Source organism: Oenanthe melanoleuca, chromosome 1 (genome assembly GCF_029582105.1).
Source record: "Oenanthe melanoleuca isolate GR-GAL-2019-014 chromosome 1, OMel1.0, whole genome shotgun sequence".
Lineage (NCBI taxonomy): Eukaryota > Metazoa > Chordata > Aves > Passeriformes > Muscicapidae > Oenanthe > Oenanthe melanoleuca.
The window spans coordinates 4,511,138-4,534,172 of NC_079333.1; the positions used below are offsets into that span (position 1 = coordinate 4,511,138).

Here is a 23,035-nt window from a genome sequence, read left to right on the forward strand (position 1 = left end):
ATTAATGCTGCCCTTGATGGCCTGTTATTAATGTTAGAAAAAGCTGATGGTTTAGCATTAAAGAAATGAAGTAACAAAGACCACCAGCTTTGGTTGAGCAGCTGGTCAAGTGTTGAATAATCTGTTCCTCGCTTGCTTCCCAGGGTTTTACCAAGTACAGCACGATTTACTGCCATGTGCTCAGTGCCTGAGACAAGTCAGGCACAACACTGAGGCTCTGTAGCCTGGATCTCACTTGCTCTCCTTGTTTCTTAGGCCAACAATGCCTGTCTGGATGTCATTGGGGGCAGAGATGTGCCTGGGGCCAAGGTCGCCCTCTGGACAGAACATGGCAAGGACAGGCAAAAGTGGAGACTCAACGAGGATGGAACCATCAGTTCATACCTCAGTGAGCAACTGGTGCTTGATATCAAAGGTATTTAAAATAAAAAAAAAAACCAACCTCTAAACCTCACAGATTTTAAGTGTGTTTTTTGATTAACTTCCATATTCCAGTTTTGTTTTGGTTTTTTTTGTAAGTAAGGTCAGAAACTGAATCCTACCTTTTCTGTCCAGTTGCTTGACACTGGGACAAGAAACAGCAGGGAAAGGAGGGACCTTTCTCTTTTGATTCCAGAGGTTTATTTTGATCAGTTCTATTCTTTTGCTTTGGGGAGTTAACTAGAGCAGATGGCAAGAAGTGGGAGTTACAGAAGACAAAATGGTGAGGGAAAATCAAGCACAGAATAGCTGAAAAAGAGAAAAGGAGTTGAAAAAGAAGGCTGGTTAAAATTGTCATTGCTCAGTTGCAGACACCAGCTCCCTACCTCATGGAATTCCTATTTTTCAGCTGATTTTCTTACTTAGACACACTTCTCAAAGATTGTGTATAATTTTTATGAGTATTTCTTTCAGAAGTTTTCCTTCATTACTTCCTTTTGTTTTTAAGGAGGATATTACTATGACAAGAATCACATCATTATGAATCAGCCAATAGAAAACAGACCCTCACAGAAATGGGATATTGAAATATTGTGAGTAAAATCCACCCCACAGATGGACTTTTTGTTGGCTACCAGCATCTAGAGGGGAAAAAAGAACCCAACTACTGAAGTCACGCACCACTGGAACCATAAGCAGCAACTCCTCTCTATTTTCCTTCATGCCAAACACCAGCTCCTAAAAGAACTGAATTTTGCACAAATCTGGAGGATGGGAGGTTGATCCAGTGTCTCTCTGCAGGGAAGCTGATTCTGCAGAGGCTGCTCCTGTGAAAGTCACCATTACTCTTCCTCTGAAGTATGAAAGGTAAATGCAAAAGAGCAGGCAGAGGTTCTGCAGCATGGGAAGTGCAAGAGATAACAGGGGAAAGGCTCTTCAGAAATGCTGTCTTTACCTTCCTCTCACACTGCTGGAAGCTCACTGAGGAGTGAATGCACTGATGAGCTTCAAGGAACTTGAGTTGGGCTTTTATGTCCCAAGCGAAACTGTTTAGGCTCCAAGTGATCCTGAATCATGTCTCTCATTAAAATGCAAATTCTTTTGTTGATAAAGACACCTTTGAACTGGAATTCCAGCTCAGCATGTGAAACAAGGCACTACAGGGGCCTTTCACCCCCTAAATGATACTGGTAAGCCTTTGTCTCCTCTGCTTTCAACAGCACCAGATTTCCAGTTTTGCAGAAATCAATTCAGCTTGGTGTTTCCAAAGGTGCCAGCAGCCTGTGTTCCAGGGCTGGCTTCACATCAGGGTCACTGCAGCACCAAGGACAAGTGATGGTCCAGAGCTTCCTGTGCCAGGGCTCTTCTCAATTTCCATACTATGCAACCACAGCTATTGCTGCAACACAGCCAGAGACCTCACTGACTGCAGGTGGTGCTTGAAAAGCTTTTTCTGGCCCTTAGAGGGCTGTGAACACCTGACATGGAAGAGAAGTCCCTCAGCTCCCTGGATTCAGCATCACTAAATTAATCTTCATTGAAAATATTTTTTTCCCAGCATTGTATATTCAGGGTAAGTATTTCTACGAGTATTTAAAGAGTTCAGGTTAGCTGAAGACAGATATTTGAGATTCCAAAAGCTATGCCAGCTGTGCACTCAAACAGGATCATCCCCAAACAAAGACATAACTCTAAGTTTGCCATAGAGATAAAATATATGGATGTCTATTTTTGTATGAAATGGAGTTCTATATAGTACTATTTAAAAAAATCTACTTGCACTTACTATTTTACATTCTAAAATTATCATAAATCTGATGTTTGAGTAACAGATCCTCAAATGTATGTATATATTTTTTCAACTCAAGCACTTAAGCTTTTTTTCCATATAAGTCAGTACATCAAGTGTTCTGCATGTGACTTTCCATATGAAATTTTAAAAGCCCATGTAAAAAGTTGTAGTTTTTTAAATGAAGAATGACTAAATCATACTTGGTATCTTAGTGTTACATAACAAATTGAAGCAGGCTTTTGTACTTAAGAGACCTTGAATGTAAAATGCTAAAGCATGTCCATTTTAACTGTATAAAACTTTTCAGGAGAAACATTTTGCTGGTTGGTTTCTTTTTGAACAAACTAAATAATAATTTTCAGCAGATTTGAGCACATTCCAGTAAACTATTTCTTTTCCAGTGGCCAAAAGAGGGGGATAAGTATATTGAAGATGTGGCTGTGCTGTTACATGAGATTGCATATTAAAAATCAATGAAGTATTAAAGTAACTGCACCAGTCTCATCAAAACTCACTCAAGTGAATACTGAAGATACAGATTCCAGCTACAGGCTTTTGGGTTACTTTCACTTGAAACTGGTGCTGGGGGAGGTAGAGGATAAATATTATTGTTTGTTTATTCCAGGGATAGCAGCACCTGAGGGAAAAGGGGTTTTCTTGGGCAAAGCTCCCTGGGGGAACAGCACAGGCAGCTTTTACCAGGAAGCTCTTCTTCTGTCAGGGCAATCAAACAGATTTTCCTGTTCGTGAACTTTACAAATGCAAAAATCAAGTTAATGTTTTATGCCCAAGTTTTGGAGTCTGTTCCATGTAAAACTTCAGATGACCTCCACATCCCAGCAGCTCTCCAGAGGGGACATCAGAGCATGGGGGGTACTTAGGAGTGACTTCATCCAGCCACACACCTGGAGCTGTAGCTCACTTACCTGTTTTTCCCCATGCCCAGTTTCCCAAAAGTGTGGAAGGACAGTTAACATTTGGAACCAGAAAGCAGCCAAGTACAGACACTGCAATGCTTTGTTAGCACTACAAACCAGAGGCTGGATGGATAAAAAAAACAAACTAATTTAATAAACGTTGATCTCAAGAGATGCTTAATAGCCAAGAGCAGCTAATTCACAAAAACATCAAAGAACTTCAATCAGACATTCAGTCCAGAGTGACAAGGCAAGGTTTTCTTTCTCCTCATCTGAGGTAAGGTTAAGCTCTTTAACATGAACAGTGCTGCTACTCCAGATCTGCTTCAGTGCATCCAAGTATGACAAAGGGAACCGCAGCCCGTGAGTCTGCTGGGGAGAAAAGAGACAGGAGAAAACCCTTCAGCAAAGTGCAGTGACTATTACACAACAGTGTGTGAGCTGTGGGGAGGGAGCTGCAGGAATGTGCTGAGAACAGCCTCCAAAAGATAGTTTTAACCAACCTATTTAGAAGTAACTCTTCCATGCTGTAGCACATTTTACAAGGTAGGGATCTTTATGTGATTTCCTCCTGTGGTTCCCACACAGAAGAAAAAAATAATTTTAAATTTACCCTCTTGCCTAACCCTACCCATTATTTTAGCAAGGTCACAGAGCTTTATTTCTAGCTGACACATGCAGTCTTTGGGCACAGAAGCACAGAGGACCTTCATTCCCAAGACTTTTTCAAGGGTAGAAAGGAAGATCCTGGGATGTGCATGTGCTGCTCAGGTGCCTGTGTCCAGCCTCAGCTCCAGAGGAGCAGTGAGATTTACTTCAGAAGGAAAATAACTGCCAGACAAAAAAGCCTTGCAGCAATGGCCAAGACAAAGGCCAGGCTCTGTTCTGCCTCTTTGGTGGAGTTGTGCAGACCTGAGTAACATTTCAGAACAGTGAGTTCTTTACTCCCAGTGCTGACCTGCCCCAGGCTGAAGTGAGCAGCCCTGCACAGTGGATACAGGAGCTAACACAGGTTTGACATGACAGAAATGAAGTGCAGTGATCCCCATGGAACATGTGCTACATCTCCAGCAGGACCTGCTGAAGGACACACAGTAAGATACTTTCAGTTGCTGCAGCAGCTCTGCTAACTGGGCCACGGGGCATGCACAAGACATCCCATTAGCATCTCAAATGTTTAATTAAGTAATGAGATCACATTACTTAGTTTTACTATTCACTGCCTGTGTTGCAGCTTCAGCTCATCCAGGTACTCTGGGAATGGGCTGAAAAAGTCTGGGTGCTGAAGAACTCTGCCAAAGCCACACTGGCAAGATAAATTTTGGGGTGTGTTTGCAGAACAAACCTGTGTCAGGCCATTTTCACTGGCAGTGTCATCCTCTGTCCCCATCATGTGAGTTTCTCTCCTGTTCTTTAAGCAGTGATACACATAAACCATCTCCCTGCGGATTTCATCCTGAAAAACAACAGGAAGAAAATGGTCACAGGTGATCCACACCCTCACCTCACTCCAGTGCCAGCTCCTTAATTCCAGAGGCCACTGCTACAGCAAGGAAAGCAAGTCACCTTCTCAACTGAAAGACCCAACAGCCACCTCCCACAGCAAGAAGGGACTCTCCAAAACACCTCTGAAAATTTATTTACAAATTTCTGCCTTAAAACTGCTCCTGCTGGAGTCACAGGACTGGTGCTGTGTAGAAAATAGGCCATTTAAGGCACCTCTCCTAAAAAGTCTTAATGAACAGGTGTGCATCAATAAATCTTCAGTCTGAGACTGAGCTGTCTCTTAAAAATCACATGCCCATTATCAAGCCTTGGTCAAGACTGTGCAAATCAGTTAAAAAAAAATTGGAGGGAAAAAAAAGTTTCCAAACCCTGCACAGTCTCGCAGCAATATGGACACAAACAAAATGGAAGAGAAAAACCAGAAAGTTCTGGTATGTTTTTCAACATTCCACTCATAAAACAAAACACAACAAAAACACAAACCCCAAACTTATACAAAATAATCCATCCTGTGTGTGGTTTCCTCCCTCTCTTTTTATTTTAATTAACATAACAAAAAGCACTTCTATAATTTAGTATTAATAAACCTTCACAGATCAGCAGTGTAACACAGAATGATGCAAGATGCCAGTAGCTATGTTGTGGAACAATCTATAAGTGCCACTGGCACCCACTTAGGTACAGAGAGAATTCAGTAGTGAAGACTAAATGCAACCAAGAGAATTCCCTCTTTTCAGGAACCCTTATTTTATGACTTCATGTTCTTAAATACAAAGAATTTTTAAAAAAAATCTATTATCCAGAGCTATAAAGGCCATTTTAGCTGCTGTAATGACTTACCCCTCATGTGATTCAGATAAAAGCCATGCAGAATCACAGACTGGATATAATTCTGTACCTCCCTCCAGAAGGGTAGAATGCACTCAGCAAACAGCCCCAGGATCTCCTAACAGCAATAATGGGATGCAGGATCCAACCAAGCAGAACTGCACAACCCTTTTAGTACAACGGAGCAACAATTCACATGCCTCCCACTCCTCACCCCAGCCACACAAGAGGGGCTTCTTATACTTACAGCATTCTCTTGATCTGGTTCCACAGTGATGATAGCATGGTCTTTAAACTGCAATCTGATTTTGCTATCTATTTTTGGCAATTTCCCACCTAAGAAGAATAAATTCTCCCTTAGAAAAGGAAGAAAACCATGACATGATACAAATTGAGCCCCCTGTGCACTCCCCATTCTCTTGTAGCCAGATTTGTTTGTTAACCTGTGTTTCCACAGCCACAAGTTCTCAAAACTTGTGGTGGAAGGAGAAATGAGAAAGATTTTTGAAATTCTAGGATAACCTTTATTTCAATGTAAGGGAAATGGGTGATCTCTCCCACCAGACACTGGGAACTGACCAAAAGAGGTGTGCAAACACACACAGAGCCAGGCACAACACAAAGCTGGGCCTATAATGTGATCCTGGCCTGCCATGAAATGCTAGAAGTTTTAAAAGGCAGACTTAGGCACTACCATCACATCAGCCAGTTTTGGGAATTTTAAACTCTACCTGGAGTCAAAGGATCAGAGTCACATCCCAGGCATGGTGGCAGCCGGTGCATAATGAAATCCTTCTTCATGTCAGATGATCTCAGGTCCCTGGAGTTCTCCAGACTGTCTGCAAGCCTTCTCAGAAGGCTGCTCAGCTTTTTGGTGCAGTCAGCTGTGTCCACCTGCTAAACATCCACAAAGAATTCAAGTTGAACAGAGCAGGCCCCTAAAGCAGTGCAGCAAAGCAGTGAAAATCTGGACACTCCTCGTTTATCTCTGCTTAGTCCCAAACCAAGCTTTGTTTCTCGTACACACTCCCCATGAGCTGTTCACATCTCAAAGCTGAAGCTCACTCTCTTTGCTCTGGGGCTAAAGGACTTGCAGGTGCAGTTGAAGAGACCCTTGTTCCTCCTACACATTGCAAGCTGAGCAGCAGCAGGACATGACCACCATAAGGAGGTCCCACAACAATTCACAGCTTCACTGATTAAAAGATTCAGAAGCTTGGCCTGACAGAGCTTTTGCTGTCTGACAGATCACCTGGATGCACCATTATTCCCTGAGCCCCACCTACTAACCATGAGCAGCTGCCTTGGAATGCTTGTCCGCAGTGCCACATCCTCCTTTGCTGTATCAAACACCAGGCCAGGAATTGCATCCAGTAGGAAATCTCCCCAAGAGCTAAAGGACAGGAAGAAAAAGATTACTGAAATAATTGCACTGAAATGAAATTAAACACGCATCCTACTTTTTTTTTTTTTTTTTCCTAACTAAAGTAGTGTTAAGTTGTAAACCCATTATTATTTATCATAGTCTCTTGGGTTTTTTTTATCACGTCTACTCAAATGTTTCACTGTCTGCTACTCAGTGGGAAGGAAGAACTCTGGCCAATGAAAGGAACTGGACATCTATTTCTTAGTGCATCTCTTGCCCCCAGTTTCCATCTGCCAGAAAATGTCTTCAGCTGCTCCCTGCTTTTCCAAACTGCCCTGCTTATTCCACATGTGCACACTCTGCCTGCTGGGATCTGGTCCAAACAAACTCTGCTTCAAGAGAGATGTCCCTTTTGTCTTGGTGCCTAAAAACAGCTGAAGTGCAACTTCCACAGCTATTTTCAAATTCTCTTCAGTTTTTCAAGGAAATGTTTCCACATCATACTTCCATCCACAAGCCAAATCAAAACCAAGACTGTTGCTTATTTTACCTACACGTGCTGACAGCAGGGGCAGAGGAAGGCTCTCACACTTCATTGCCAATAACCTTAATGGATGATGATTCCACTTTTTAACCTTGGAAGAAGAACACTCCTGAAGCTTTTGCTGCTCCTCTGTTCACCCATGACAGACATCCCCAGGGAATGTGCTCCTGACAAGTCATGCACTGGACTCGCCTTGGGCTCGTGCAGCCATGGATTATGAAATGAACAGCAATTTTAGCCACCATGAGGGGGACTTTTTAAAGACAAAAATGAGTTTGCAGTTGTAACATTATTTTCCACATTAAAATCTCCAGCTGGTAAATAATAAATAAAGCAATTAAAAAGCAATCAAGCTTGCTGCATGAAAACCTGGCAAAAAAGAGGCTGCTTCAAACAACAATGGTCTCACCCCCATCCTTCCCCCAAACCCCAAAACTTCAATTACTGCTACCTCAATACTTAGATTCTGTCCCTAACAGCAGGGCACCTGTCTAATAGTGGGGTATCTACCTATATTCCATGTCACCACATGTCTGGGGGGAAGATGACATGCCCTATCCCTGTAAAATCCACAAAAAACAAACCACACAAAGACTGAATAGGATGAACACAGCAAAGACCCAAGCAGAGCTCATTACAAGGTTATTTTTTTTAAGAAATAGGACATCAATTGAAACATCCTTGAAACACCAGCTCCAGGTCTCTACTATTCACACACATCATCTGGCAGGGGAAAGCCAAACAAAACAAGAAATAAAGAGGAATTACTTGTTTTGGTAGGTGCTGATGGTCACATGTGTTGAATGGGAGATCCCCTCAGGAGTGTCAGCCTGGTGAATAGTCCCTCTTGGGAAGTACAATAAGTCACCTGGCTGCAGGAAAATTAAAGAGAATTTATACATTTAGGCCACTTGATCAAGCCTTATTGTAGTCCAGAGAAAATAACTCTCTGAGCAGACAGACAATATGTATTCTTTAAAAATCACAAAATTGAGCAATTCTCCAATGTACACTTTAATAACATAAAGCACTCTAAGCCAGAAATCCAACACCTCAAACTTTCCCACCTACTGTCAATATTTGCTCTACACCTGTCTGCAAACACAAGTTTTTAACATGCTAGAACATGCACAGTTCTGCTGAGCTGCAGGAAGGGGACAAAGAAGCAGCTGAGATGAATCTGCTGGTAATTCAGTGCCCTGGGAAGTTGGTCAGGTCATATCAGAAGAAAAGGCCAGTGTTTCACAAGAAAAGTCCAACAGTCTGAAACTTTTAGTTAAAACACTTTAATAAACAAGTAGAACCTCACTCCTCCCCTATCTCTCACCTATGTAAATTAAATATCTCCACAGAAAATAATACAGATCGGGGAAGTGCAAACAAGTGCAAAGCACAGGAAGTTGCCTCCAAAAAGGAAAAATCAGTTTACTTGTGGCTTGTCCTATAAACACCAGCACAAACAGAAAGTTCATAAAGCAATAGTAATGAAATCTGATTCCACTTCCATCTTATGGTCCTTAAACTTGGTCACATCAGCTGCTTCTAGGAGCCTACCAAGCATGACTACTTTTCTTGCTACCACAGCCCAGACCTCCTGAAGGAATTAATTTACAATACCTTTAATATGAATTCATGTGTGGGACTCCCAATCCTATCTTCTGGCTCAACGTTGTACTCCCGAGCCAAAGGCACCGTTGGTTTGTAGAGTCTCCAGTGCTTCTCTCCTTCCAGCTGAAGGATGAACACCTGCAAAACACCATGAATCCAAAATTTATGGGGGCATAAAGGAAGCCCTGCTGCTCCTCACACATCCAACTCATCAGGTATTTTAATTTATCTTCTGACTTGCCAAGTCTGTGGAAGCAAGCCAGAAGCCAGGGACAGAGATAGTGGCACAGGTCGCTTTTCTGACAAATACAGGTTTTTCCCTTCCCTGCTCTCAGCTACTCCACAGCATGGCTAATACAATTCCTTTCACATTACCTTTTAAATATCTAAATGCAGAAATTTACATTTGAACTAAATTCTTGTATTCTATTTAATAGAGACAACAGAGAAAAGAGTTGTGAAGTGTGATCATTTTATCCCGAATTTGGAAATCTCTGTTTCACTCCAGTCACTTAAACTTAGTCATTACTATTAGTACACTTTCAGCAAAAATATATAAGGAAATACTTGTAAATAATTACCCTAAGTTTTCAGTGGAAAAAAAACCCTCTTTCTAGAATGTTTACTGTGGGAAGAGGTGGAACACACACAGAGGCATCCACTCCCTTTGGCCAGGAGCCCCCAGAGGGTCTCACAGGTGAGGTGCTGGTGTCCTACCTCGACATCATCGTAGTGAGGGGGAAGCCCCTGAGAGCCCTGGGGAGTGATGTAAACATTGGACCCCACCAGAGACCCAAAGTAACACTCCAGCTTCTCCTGAATCTTCCACAGCTCCTCCTATTTGAAAAAAAAAAAAAAAGCCATTACTACAGAAGAGCTCAGCCAAGCCTGGCTGCCACCAGCCCATCACTGGGGAAGAATGGTGACATCCCCACAGGAACACACAGCCTGGGAGGCAGTTTCTCCTCAAGGCAAGCATTGCAGTAGCAAAGGAGATCTGCCATGAAAGTAATCAGTACGCCAAAAACTCTGGTGCCTCAACAGAACACTGATGTTTGCTCTCTTCCCTGTACCAACTTCTGCAAAAACAAGGCTAAACAGAGGAGAATAAACCACCCATCATCCCACCTGCATCAAAGACAGAATAAGACAAAGGTCAGACACCTTTTACAAGTGACTCCAATTGCTTGGGAACATTCAAACATAAACCTGACTCATCCACACCCAACATGTGACAGGGAAACACCAGGAGATGCCAACAACTGAGATCAGTCAGTGACACTACAGGTGGGGCTCTGCTGTGTATTTGGGGCCACCTCACAATTAGACTGTGCTGACCCTTTAGGACAAAAAAAGGACTGCCTAAATCAAACTACCTACAAGTATCCAAGTCCTTTATAACTGGGCAGCACCTCCTTCCCATAGACAGACAGGGGACACTCAGCTAAAATGGGGTGGTCACTTCCATGGTGCAATTCAATGCTAATCCATTGGCAAGAATGGTGGAGTGTCCTGGAAATACTTGACATGGTTTCACACCTCATCCCTGATTAAAGGCAAGTGGTACAAAAGTTTGCACAAGGAATAGGGAGGCAGAAGAGCTAATTTAAGCACAGATGCCTAATAATCAATTATATGCATTTAAGAAGAATACTTAGTATTACAGAAAAACATCATAGCATGAATCAGACTTTGTTCTTACTGCAGAGCACTGAAACATTATGGGGAGTACAAAAGTATAAACTGTGTTTTAATACAGTTCTTGAAAAGATTTCAGCAGATCATCAATGCCAATTACCTCCCATGGGGGCAGATATGAAGCCACGTCAACAAACGCCTCACCACATAACAAAGCAAGCATCAATTGCATTAATTACAATGAAAAAAATCCTACCTTAAATCTCTGAGGCTGATGAAACTGTATTGTTGCCTTTTTCTGGTCAAAATCCTTCTTCAGCTGCATGTAATTCACTCTTCCTTCCTTATTCAGAACCTTCTTTTTCCCATTGACACACCTGCAGACATTCAGGTCTCGCCCGTAGCACAGGCCCTGGCTGCACAGCTCCTTCAGGTGTGCCAGCTGGAACAGGGACTGGTAGTAAGCAGCCACCAGGACATCATTTCTCTGAACAAGCAGAGGCTTTTGCTCCCAGTACTCCCTGAAAAACACCTCCTCTTCGATGGGAGAGATCAGGCTCCTGAAGAGGCTGTCTGGGCTCTCAAAACTCAGGACTGAAGGAGAAGCAGCTGTGTCCAGTTTGGACCGTTTACACTGTGCCTGTGATTCCTTTGCCATGTCAGCAATCTTCCCTCCTTTCTTGGGCATCTTCCTGTCCAAGAGGAGAGAGACCCACAACAATCAGCCAGCAACACAACCTCAAGAGATACAGGCCCAGGGCAGCAGCTCTTTCCTTATCCAGGGGGATATCAAAGTATACTGGGAACAGCTTTGGCTGATCCTCTCTCAAACCTCAGCAAACTCCAAAGGGCTCTACTGGAGCCACTGCTCACAGCAGCTCACACCCCACAGCTGAGTTTGTACTAAAGAACATGTGATGGGACCCAATGGATCATCACCAATGCAGGAACCCACACACACAAAGAACCTGTGGGCAAGTGGTCTTCTGTAGCAAGAGCTGAAAATTATTTTTTAAAAAACCAATTCAGCTTTAAGAGACTGAGTGGCAAGGTGCAGAAGGTGGTAGAGAGAGGGGGCAGGATCAGAAGATTGTATTCTTATTACGCTTCCTTCAATAGTAACAATTTACAAAAGAGGGAATACTGTTAGGCCTTTCTGTTGATGCTATGTAATTACTATATCTACAATCTTAAAACTTGTAAAATGTACCAGTTTAAAAACCAAAATGCCAAGATTCTACTTTGATTTCTAGCAAGCTGTCAAACTTTGATTTAATTAGAACAAAAATAATTCTTTCATACAAGTACAGACATTTAATTTTAAAGTTGAAAGTAATTTATTTTGGTTTTCCACAGTATGTTGTGTACAATTATGCAAGAATAAAAAAGTTAATTCACAAATGGTTTAGCTGCCAAGTTCTCAGGAAAGTTAAGGCACAGATCGAGTTAACAGTAGGTCTAGACCATGTTCAGACAGACTTGCCTGGAGTCTGCTCCAGCATTTCCTCCCCCAGAGCAGCAGTAGAAACCTGCCTGAGGAGCTGAGCTGAGCATCCGGAGATGAGCCAGCACTGCACAGCCTGGCAGCCAGGTCTGGGCTGGCAACCCAAACTGGCTCTGGGCACGTCTGAGCCAGTCAGAAGCCAACCCATGAGGAGTCAGAACATGCTGATGCTTTCACTTCTGAGTAACAATGGCAGCTTTACTCCTAAAAGGAAAGCTGTCAACATACTGAGATGCTTTACTTGCACAGATCCCCTATCCTGAAACCTAAACTCCAGTTCTGGTATTCTCAATGTTCTGCTGTGCAGCAGGACACCCTACTGATCCCCAGCTCCTGGGCAGTGCTTCAGCAGCAGCTCCTGAAGCAGCCTGTCACTAGTAACCTGTGGTCACCTCAGCCCTGCAGGAGGGAATTCACATCACCACCCTCCCACCAGCAGAAAGCCACTGTTCTACATGAGGCAAAGGAATGCTTAAAAAAATTAAATACTGAAAATTCTCTGGTTGGCAGCAAGGTCTGAAGACGATGCTGGCACCAGGATCTAAAACTGGCATTCCCCAAATGTTAGGAACACAAATGCAACCAGCCCTGAATTGATGGGTTTGGATTCCTGACCTAGAGCCATCATTTCAGCCTCTCAACTCGCTCAGATTGATCTAATAAAGTTAAATTCACACAGCTACTGTGTGCAGAACTCTGCTTCATTTCCACCATGTGCTTCTCTGTAGTGTTTTGTTATTACAATTGCAAACCCACTGAATGGTTTGAGTATGAAGAGATCACCTGGCCATGGGCAGGGACATCTCCCACTCCATCTATTTGGTCAAAGCCTTATTCAACCTGGCCTTGAACACTTCCAGGGATGGGCAAGCTGCCAGAGCCTCACTGCCCTCACCAGAAAAAATCCTCCTTTACATCTAATCTTAATGACCCTCTCACAATGTAAACCCAGGCCAGGCCGGCCCAGGCCCCACTCTCACCTCCCCACAGCCCCGGGTGCTTCCCGTAGGGCTGCAGCAAGAACCGAGCGGCACAAGGGGGGACCGGCTGCTGCCACCAGCGTCACTCGCACAGCGCGGCACTGCCGGGGCTCGCTCCGCGGGCGGCTCCGGGGTCACGGGCGGCTCTCGGGACACGCGGCCCCGCCGCCGTCCCTCCCCTTCCTTCCCCTCCCCTTCCTGCGGCGCGGCACTCACCCTGCGGGCGGGGCGGGGCGGGGCGGGGCGGGATGGATCGGATCGGCCCGGCCCGGCCCGGCTCGGCCCGGCCCGGTTCGGTTCGGCTCGGCTCGGCTCGGCCCGGCCCGGTTCTGCTCGGCTCGGCCCGGCCCGGCCCGGTTCGGTTCGGTTCGGTTCGGTTCTGTTCGGCTCGGCCCGGCCCGGCCCGGTTCCCCGCCGCAGGATGTTCCCGGTGGAAGCGGGAGGCGGTCGCTGCCGCGCTGGGTGTCACGGGAGGAGCCGCATCCGGGCGGCCGGTAGGAAATGCAGCGCTATTCCCGCGTTATTCCTGTGTGTATTTCAACAGAGCAACACTGAAGTTATTCAGAGGATAAAATTTTGTTTTTGTTTTTGTTTGGGCTTTAGCTGCGCGATTTTTTTCCTGGACCAAAATCCTGTTCGAAAGTCACCCCGAGGCTCCCTCAAATCTTCAGAATCCTTGCCGAGCACATGAAAACTTCCAGAAGTATTTTTAATTACCTTTACTAAAGAGGCCTGTTAATGGTTTAGTTGCCTAATGACATCAGAAAAAGATGTTAGGTAGGCTTCACTAAAGCATTATTCTTATGTACTGACAGTTTGAAGAACTATGAAACTTTCAAGAATGAAGTTCTTAAAATGTTTGCGTCACCGGACTTAAAAGTTTGCATCACCTACACTAACACCCACAGGATGTTTTCTCATTACAGATGGGTGTAGCAGCAGATGCTAAAAATAGTGAGGCCACATCCTGCAGCTCAGCTGGTCACAGAAATCATGACAAGCTGTTATTTCTGCTCCAAAAACCCACAAAGTACCCTCGGCATAACTGCCCGGGTGCCATCGGGATGAACACTCACACAAACATGTATTTACATAATGCCTGTGGTGCTCTCACTCGCAGTAAATGTTGTGGGATATAAAACCCACGCATGGAAAACCAGCAGGAATGGGAAATACTCGTGAATATCTTTTTAAAGACCTCCGTGCTGGTCTGCAGAGACAAACTGGCTGAAAGTATTTCTTACCATACCTGTCAGGAAGTTAACACACACTTCAGAGGGTATGGGAGCTTAGCCAGCCCTCTAGCACCCTCTAGACAAGAAATAATTCATTGTAATACTGTTCGTTATCTTTTGCTATTTATACAAGCAATAGATTTTTTTTAGGTATAATTTGCCCTGATATCATCCCTGTCATTGCATTAAGAAAATAAAATTATAAGTTTGCTGTACAAGCATGCAGTTAAATATCATCATCATTTACAAGAGCATGAAGTGACAGGACAAGGGGGAATGGCCTCAGACTGAAAGAGGGGAGGATTAGATTGGATATTAGAAAAAAAAAAAAAAATTCTTGACTGTGAGGGTGGCGAGGCCCTGGCACAGGTTGCACAGAGAAGCTATGGATATCCCATCCCTGGAATTGTCCAGGGTCAGGTCTGAGCAACCTGGTTTAATGAAAGGCATCCCTGCCCAGGGGTGGGGAGAACCCTTGGCCAATGGTTTTATTCACAGCTGAAAGTAACAACAGCTTTCTCCACCAAAAGCAAGCTCTGCAGCTCTCTGGCACCTGTACAGGATGTGCCTGGAAGAAAATGCAGGAAGGAATCTCTTTTTCTCCACACCTCCATGTGAGGATGAATTTGCTGCAGCCTGCACAGGGCATGCTGTACTGCAGGGCTTCTGCTGCTGCAAATACTGCAAGGAATTGAGAAAAGAAAACTGATTTGGAGTCTTTTTTCTGTTGGAGGCTGAGGCTTCACTGTTGGCTACACAACAAATACTTCTTCTTGTAGGGCAGATAAGAAGAAGTGTGAAAACAATGTTGTTATACTAGGTCATGTGAAAAGTTTAGAGGACACATTATACATCTGGAGTAGCTAGATGGGATCTTCTCAGGCAATCTGGAATATCTGTGCAGGATGTCTCATAAAGGCAGTGCAGGAACAAGGCTGTGATGGTGTATTTTTATTTACAGCTACACTGTACATCTGCTCAGCTTGACGTCTGGTGTGCTGTTGCCAAAGCCTGTGTGTCCTTTGGCTTTGCATTCCCAGCATTGTCATTCCTGGTATGGTTCTGCTTTCCATGACAGGATTTCCTGGAAAAGTATCAAAGCTGTCTCAGCTCTGATACATTTGTTTGGCAGTGATCCGTCCCACTCACTCTGTGAGATTTCAGTCACTCAGCAGGCACCGTGTCACCACTTCTCCAGCTCTGGAACTGGGAGCTTGACAAATGCAGATCTTTGAACAAAATTAAGAGACGTCACCATGCTCTGAACAAACAAGATGGGAGCAAGAAAATAAGTAAATTAAATAAGAATAAATAAATAAATAAATAAATAAAATACAGAAACTAGAGAGTGACTTAGGCTTCCAAATTTATTCCCACTTCCTTGACCAATAAACTTGACCAAGCAGTGACCAAGCATTTACCTTGTGACACTTTTTGCCACCACAAATGATCATTTTGAACTGACTTTGTAAATACAAACTCAGTGAATTAAATGACAGATGAACCCAAGGAATTTAGTGGGAAATGCTCCTTATTTGGGAAAGTTACAAAAGTAATCTTGATTTTTTTTCTGGAATGGTGAAAACTTTCTGTGTTTATCCCTGAACATCCTTAATTCAGCCTCCTTAGCCTGAACCTAAGGAGATTTCCATGCAGGATTCATCTGAGACTGACAGGTTTCCTGTGTGTCTCTGTTTTTGGCACAGCTGTTTCCTTTTATTTCCTGGAACTGTGCTGAGGATCACTGCTGCAAGGGGCAGATGCAGCTTCTCCTCACTGGAACATTCAGCCTCAAAAGCCAAAGGGAGAGGGAGGGAAGCAAAATCCCAAGGTCACGTGCAACATAAAGCAGAAGAACCGAAGGCGTGGTTGGTTTGTTCTCTTGACAAAGTTGTCTAAAATCTGTCTCAAAGCCTTTGTTTCTAAACCAGAGGGTTCTGCAGGAAGCAAGGGATTACAGCAGGTCAAGGTGAGGCAGAGGTGTGTGGGTGACACGTGAAGGTCACAGCTCGTGCTGGGGTTGCTGCTCATCCACCTGGGAAGTGGCTGCACATGGTCTGGGATGTTGTTCCTGTGCTGCCTCAGGGACTGGTGAGCCAGATTCTCCAAAACAGAGGTCCCATGGAGACTCATGGAAGGTTTTCTCGAGGTGCTGTTGATGCACAATCTACAAAGCCCCATCAGCCTGCCTTCCTGCTGGTCCCTACTGCACTGCTAAGCCACAATTCTCCCCCTGGTTCCCATCCGAGGGCAGAGGCTGCTGAGCTGCACAGGGGTTGCCCAGGAAAATTGAAATGCAGGAAGTGAAACAGGAGCCATCCAAAGGCTATCCCAAAGCAGTTGGTGTGGATTGCCAACCAAAATGGGGCACAGGTGAAGAACAGAGAGGCTGATCCGACAGGAAGGGTTGGAGAGCAGAGACAGGGCAGTACCTCAGGTACAGGGAGCTGCTGTCTGTTCAGGGGGTGACAAAGGGCTCCCTTAGTGAGCACACAGCTCCTGTGCCACTGCAGTGGAGCCTGTGCATGGGAGCTGCACAGTCCACTTAGAAAAGAACCCAGACATGTGAGAGTATTTCATGAAGAGTTTTGCTGCTGACCAAACCAGCTTAGGTTTGATGCTGAAGTCTCTTTTGGAAAATCTTAACCTTTTTCTCTACTGCTGTTGCATTATTTTTGAAGTATGATGCAACCCTCATACCCAAAATAATGTCTAGTTTATAATCATCTTAGTTTATATGTACAAACCCCAGTAAAAAAAGTTGAACACAATATATACACTGGGAAATATAATCCTGGAATACGTGTCAATAACGTGATTGTTCTGTAAAATAATCCTGCCCACGTTTCCCTTCAGAGATCTCTTCCTCTTCAAGCGAGGTGTGTCCTCATTGGAGATGTTGGTTTGGCTTGTCCTGGTCTCACTCTCCTCACAGGGGTCTGGGAAAGGAGTCAGGTCCATGTCCACATCCGTGTCATGGAAGCAGCCATCAAAAGCCATTGCTTGCACTGCATCCATGCTGTACATTCCTGAAGCCTGGCAACAAAGGAGAGTTACTCTGGCTAGCAGGAACCATTTTGGCAAATCATAAATTAATAAAACAGAAGAGAAAGAAAGCCTTCCCCTCAGTGCTGTTCTCTCTGTGGAGAACATGTGGAGAACAGGGTTATCTCACAGTATGGCTCTCTGTGGGGCCTGACATGAGCAAGGAAATACCATCAAATGTCATAAAACACACTTGTCTGCCTGATTATTGCCAGCTGCTGGCTGGCAATTCATGCCTCAGCTTCTGAAATAGAAGAATCAAATTCTCTCCTGTAGGTCTGTGTTGCTGGAGTTGTGGGAAATGACTTCAAATATTTCTGGGAGTAGGTTTGTGATGGAATAATCCAATCATGCGAGCAACATATGCATCCTTTCTGTGTTCTTCCCCTCATGATATTTCAGCAAATGAGTTTACAGAGGGGATATCCTTCAAGCAAAGGTTGTAAGTAAGAGCTTCACAGAAAGCAGATGTTTAACTTGTGACTATTTCTACTTCAGGCACACTTTTCTAAAAATTACCTTGTCATTCATTTGGTCTTGGGACAAAAAAGAAACAGGAAACAGAAAAGAATATCATATGAAGGCATGCTGAAGTCTATTTCAGAAACAGGAGAAATACCTTGATTGATAGGTATTTGAAAATAGAAGGGGGGAAAAGGAGGCAAAAATATCCCTAACGTCTGCCACAAGAAAAGGGAGAGAAAGCACAGACCTCTCAGGATCTCAGAGAGGAGGACGCTTTGTTTCCCTTCACCCAAGTGGAAAAAAAGTGAGTGGAGACAGAGACTGTCACTGTTCTGTTATCAGAGTGGTGTATCAGGACTACTCTATGGCTTCCATGATGCTTTCAGAAGACAACAAAACACAGAGGGTTGTACCTTGCCCCTTTTTTTGAGCTGTTTTCTCTCTTCTATTGTGGTGAGATAGTTCACTGCTGCATACTCAATGACTGACAGGAAGACAAAAAGGAAGCTGATCCATAAATACACATCCACAGCCTTTATGTAAGACACTTGAGGCATTGAGGCACTTACTCCTGTCATGATGGTTGACATTGTCAGCACTGTAGTTATACCTGCCAGAGAGAAAAGAGAGGTTATCACAGTTCTGGCCAGCTGGTTCTGCTTAGCTCATTTGGACAGCACATTTGGTTTGGACAGCACAGCTTTGTGAGGACCTGTGATTGACACCCCCTTTAACTTCCTCACACAGGCTCTGAGAAGTGGAGTGAACCATGAAGAACCCATCACACACAATACTGAGAGCACTAAATCATCTCTCTGCTCAGAATGGTCATTGAGCAGCATAAGGAACATGTTTCTGTGACAGCTTTGGACACTGCCACACACAGGTGAAAGCAGGTTTGTGGTCATCCTTCACTTGCCAGAGCCAGGGTCACCACTGAATATTTTCTTGTCCAGGAAAATCACTAAAGAATCACCATTTTCCCTCCCAACCCTTTCTCAAATTGTACTTCTTGAGAACATATATCAGCCAGTATGTCCCTGTCATAACTCCACGGCTCTCTAAAAACAATCCAGCATAAAAATGCTACAGCCACTGAAACCAAGAAAAAAATATTGTTTGCCTCAGTGTGACCAGAATTTCACCCTCATCTTTTCAATCTCTGCTCTTACATCAACTATTCATCCCATTTTGGTTTGCTCCAGTTTAGGGAAAAAAAACAACACCCAGCTCAGGCTCTGCTTTTAAAGAAAGCAGTGCAGCTCTGGAAGTGAGAACATCTTGACATCTGTGAGCCAGCACAATCAGCTGGGTCTCTGCAGCCTTCTCCCATTCTACATCAGTTCAAATCCACTGGAACATACAAGAGTTTTCCCCCTATGTCTCTGCAGCTTTTTTAGGTTGAAGGATGGAGTTTGAAATACACCACATAACAGGAAATCAATTTATTTAATATACATATACTCTAGGCTAAGAAGCTAGGCTTATTAAACTTTGTTGTTAAGGTTTTCTATAAATTATGTATGATTATGCTAATGAAATGTGCTTTATTCATGGAACTCCTGATGCATAACCTTCTGCAGAAAACTATATATTATGAACATCATCAGCAAAACCATCTTGACAACATTAAAAATTGCCTACTGAGAATTAAAAACGTATTCTTAAAGCTGAAGTTAAATTTCTTCTAAATAAAAGGAATTCATAGATACATTAATAAAAGTAGGTAGGAAGAACCATAATTTGTTTACAGATTAACAAACAGATTTTTATCTCATGTATTAATAGCTTTAGACTGTGCCAATAGAATAGGACCTGAGTGGCTACAGTCCTATTTTTTCCAGATTGATATAGTTACAGAATAAAATGAGGGCTTTTTCTCTTGTCTAAGAAATATGGCAACATACATTTGGCTTCTGGGACTAGCATCAGTGAGAAAAAAGGACAGGAGCTTCTTTTCAGGACTCAGGTGCATTATGGTTGCATTAGATATCTTAACAAATTCCCATCCGATCTTCAGAGATCCTAATTTTTGAAAAAATGTACTCATTCCAAGGCCATCAGCATTATAGGCACAACAAAGAGAGCCTTGGAGTGGCATCCACTGATTCACCAGCGGAAGAAAAAATAAACTTCTATAAAACACACTGTAATAGGTCCTCTTCTACTGAGCTGAGGTGTTCAGAACTTTTTGGCTTCCACAGAAGACTGTGTGCCTTGCCCAGCCAAGATACCAAAGCAAACATTTCTAAGGCATCCCACAATTAAAGGCTTTACCACACAGGCAACTGTTTCCAAGTTGGTAGGAAGATAACAAATGTTTCTTAAGAAGAGCTGCAGAGCTTTTCCATAGATTGGGCTACACCTAACGTTCCATGGATTTGGGGAGGGATCTGACTGCCTGTTCCTACCTGTTGCTTTGCTGGGAAGAAGGAAGGAAAACCCAGGTTTTGCAATTAAGTAAAATTCTATCAGGGAATCTGCAGAATCATCCCTTTTTGCTTTTGTGGTGTGTGAGCTGTTTCCAGAAATAGCAAAGCCAGTCTAAACAAACACCCCCTTTCCAAATGTAGAGACTGAATACAGGTAATGGCAACAGAGGTAATAGTGTTGTTCAGGCAATTACCTGATATTTTTGCTGATGTCCTGTGTAAGTAAGCTAAGGTAACTTCAAACCCTCCCCTCTCAATTCTATACTTCCCAAAAAATATACAGCAAAGATTTACCTAATGACACCCTGGCAGGAACAGCTCTTCTATCAATCCAAAAGGAAACCCAAGACAGCATGACCATCAGCATGGCTGGGAAATAGGATTGCAGCACAAAAAAGAAAATGTGTCTGCGGAGTGCAAAGTTGATAAAAAGCCGATTGTACCAACCTATTGGGAAAAAAGGGAGAGGAACAGATTGGGGGAGAAAAGAAGAGAGCTGTGTTATTTGTGAGCTCTGTTTGCTGGCCCCTCCTCTTGGTAGGAGTGTTGTATCCCCAGCAGGAGCAGTAAATGCCTCAGAAATCTTGCCACTACCTTAGTTTTACACAGTGCTTTACAAACTGTCCATCCTCCCTCATTTGTGGGAGCAATGGGTCATGGCTGCATGTCTAAAATACTGTTATAACTGAGGTTGGGAAATTGAAAATATTGAATAGACTTGAAGTGAAACTGCCAGGAGAATACAGACAGGATACAATTGTCCAGTGATGACAACAGCCTGACTTCCCTGAAATACCTGACAAGAAGCAGTTCTTCCTTTTTTTTTTTTTTTTTGTTAATGGGACCTGCCTGCCAGCCAGCCCAGCACTCACTTTAGAGGACAGGGTGCCATCTAGTGAATTTTGGGGCGTGCTCTGCCTGTGCAGCACTGCATCTGTGCTGTACCTCCTGCCACGGCAGGGAAACCAGGTTACAGGGAGGTAAAAAGGCAAAAGTGCATGGCTGCACAGCATCTGCCTGGCCAGGACACACAGAGGCATCTGTGAGCCTGTGCTGGAACAGTCCTGCCACCACAAAAAGTGACTCTATAGAGAAGAATATATCAAAATGAATTTTTTTCAGTTGTGGACAAAGATTTTTGTTGTAAAGATTATTGTCTCTGAAATGGATTTAAATTGTTGCTCCTCTAGAGGTCTGGGAACTCCAAAAGCCTAAACACCACAGGGTGTTGTTCACTGAGATTCACAGGAGAGGATATCCAGAACCTGAAATGCAGAAAGCTGCCTTGTGGGAATGATGACTCTCATTAGAGTGGTGCTGTTTGTTCTACACTATTATTTACTTGGAAGGTAAATTTGCTTCCAACAAGAAACAAAAAAAACCAAGACCAAGTGGAATTTCCTGAGGAAAACAAAACTTCAAAGCCAAAGACAAGTGTAAGCTTACAAAGGACAGCGCTCTGATTACCAGAGAGGCTACAAGTATTATTCAGGTACTTCCCAGTGGTCCCTGGGACTTAAAAAAAGTCTTTGCTTTCACCTTTATGCTGCTGAATAAGATCACTATCAGAACCTCTGCATACTAAGTGTAAAGCAGTCACACTCTGCCAAGTCAAAGATGCTGTGAGGATGCTGCAAAGCCCTGGGTGCAGGGGCATTGTGAGGGTGCCCTGCTGTGCGCAAGGCTCTATTTGCATGCCCTGAGTGTTTTTTTGATGAGAATAGCAAGGAAGAAACAAGCCAGCTGAGCTCCTGGGACCCAGTCTGGTAGAAAATATCCCAGTCTCCTTCTCACAACAAGGACAAATTTGATGTATCTCTCAGCGAGGCACAGTTATCATAGCAAGGTATCACTCGCCCTCCTCTCACATGACAGTGGCTCTTGAAGGATGGAGCTCTGTTCTTAGCTCATACATGAGCAGGAGATAAGGGTGAGGAACCTTATCAAGCTGTGAATTCCTCACTGCTTAGGCTGCATCATAATTTAAACTGTGATTTTTGCATTCAGTAGCAGCCACTGCAAACTCAAATGGGTCTCTTTTGAATGCAAAAGGAAAATAACCTGTAAGTATAATACACCAAATGAATCTGTCTGCTGCTTTCCTTAAAGGCTTTTTCCAAAGTGCTGTATACACTTCATCATATTAAATGGAATAATTTCTCTTTTATTCATCTGTTTTGATGGAAAGGGCAATAACCAAACTGAAATGAATTGACTCAGACTGTAAAGTGCACTAGCATGAGTGCTGGTTTTTTTTGGTTAAAAACATATGGTTAGACTACTTACATTAAGAAGTGTTCCAAAATTTATAATTTCATGTAAAATACAAGGAAAACAAACCCCACCCTGCATGAAACCAAGACTACCATAAACTCCTAAATCCTTGTGCAATTTGCCAGAAAGTAGCAAGATCTACAGGGAGAAATAAAAACCTGTCTGGGGCAGATTAACCTGAATTTAAACTATGTTGCACTGATATAAAGGGATTTTTCTCCTGAAACTTTACGTATAAACAAGGAAAATTAAGCAAATCATTAATTAGACCTGAACAGGTAATAAATATCCATTTAGCAGACTTTTATTGACATTGCACAGCTCCAAAAGTGAGGATATTTTAGCCAATAAAACACACTGGAATCCCTCTTGTTTGCTTCCTAGTATCTGACCTTTAGGATTTCCATTTTCCAGCTTTTCTACACAGCCAGGACATAAAGATGCCTGTAAATTCAGTACTCCAATGGCTTTCAGAGAAGCA

General features: G+C 43.4%; 3 protein-coding genes across 10 annotated transcripts in view; 1 reads left to right on the forward strand and 2 right to left on the reverse strand.

Moving 5' to 3' along the window:
• The window catches only part of CRYBG3 (crystallin beta-gamma domain containing 3), a 94,377-nt gene extending 75,752 nt beyond the window's left edge, over positions 1–18,625 (forward strand). For 3 of the 6 annotated variants that reach the window (XM_056516313.1, XM_056516342.1, XM_056516332.1), the window contains 2 exons: positions 256–415; positions 929–3,274. In XM_056516313.1, coding sequence (XP_056372288.1) covers positions 256–415; positions 929–1,017 — 249 coding nt within the window. In that variant the 3' untranslated portion in view covers positions 1,018–3,274. Of the gene's footprint in view, positions 1–255; positions 416–928; positions 3,275–6,710; positions 7,722–18,595 lie in introns of those variants that run through there. The other 3 variants (XR_008843058.1, XR_008843055.1, XR_008843056.1) reach the window with 3 other exon arrangements.
• Positions 3,253–13,387, reverse strand: RIOX2 (ribosomal oxygenase 2). Of its 3 annotated transcripts, none has more exons than XM_056516364.1 (10): positions 13,320–13,387; positions 10,876–11,311; positions 9,699–9,818; positions 8,991–9,119; positions 8,142–8,245; positions 6,754–6,856; positions 6,195–6,360; positions 5,711–5,799; positions 4,475–4,585; positions 3,253–3,501 (listed from the first exon to the last, which is right to left on the reverse strand). In XM_056516364.1, exons 2-10 carry the CDS (start codon positions 11,305–11,307, stop codon positions 3,340–3,342), a joined length of 1,416 nt encoding a protein of 471 aa, XP_056372339.1. In that variant the 5' UTR covers positions 11,308–11,311; positions 13,320–13,387; the 3' UTR covers positions 3,253–3,339. The 3 variants fall into 3 exon arrangements, with proteins under 3 accessions (XP_056372339.1, XP_056372329.1, XP_056372348.1); XM_056516354.1 differs by lacking the exon at positions 13,320–13,387 and adding an exon at positions 13,104–13,297 and having other exon boundaries at positions 3,255–3,501; XM_056516373.1 differs by lacking the exon at positions 13,320–13,387 and adding an exon at positions 13,104–13,290 and having other exon boundaries at positions 3,332–3,498.
• The window catches only part of GABRR3 (gamma-aminobutyric acid type A receptor subunit rho3), a 32,162-nt gene continuing 26,198 nt past the window's right edge, over positions 17,072–23,035 (reverse strand). Inside the window, exons 8-10 of the mRNA XM_056516385.1 lie at positions 20,575–20,727; positions 18,262–18,458; positions 17,072–17,374 (exon numbers count right to left, since the gene is read on the reverse strand). Of these exons, the coding sequence (XP_056372360.1) occupies positions 17,072–17,374; positions 18,262–18,458; positions 20,575–20,727 (653 nt within the window). The remainder of the gene's footprint in view (positions 17,375–18,261; positions 18,459–20,574; positions 20,728–23,035) is intronic.

What these genes read in the sequence shown, in the direction of transcription:
- RIOX2 (XM_056516364.1), bottom strand. Translation starts at nt 11,307, where the DNA reads ATGCCCAAGAAAGGAGGGAAGATTGCTGACATGGCAAAGGAATCACAG. An exon ending in ATCAGCACCTACCAAAACAA is followed by an intron (nt 6,857 to 8,141) that starts GTAATTCCTCTT and finishes CCTGTCCTTTAG; the next exon opens with CTCTTGGGGAGATTTCCTAC. An exon ending in GTGAAAATGGCCTGACACAG is followed by an intron (nt 3,502 to 4,474) that starts GTTTGTTCTGCA and finishes TTTTCTCCCCAG; the next exon opens with CAGACTCACGGGCTGCGGTT.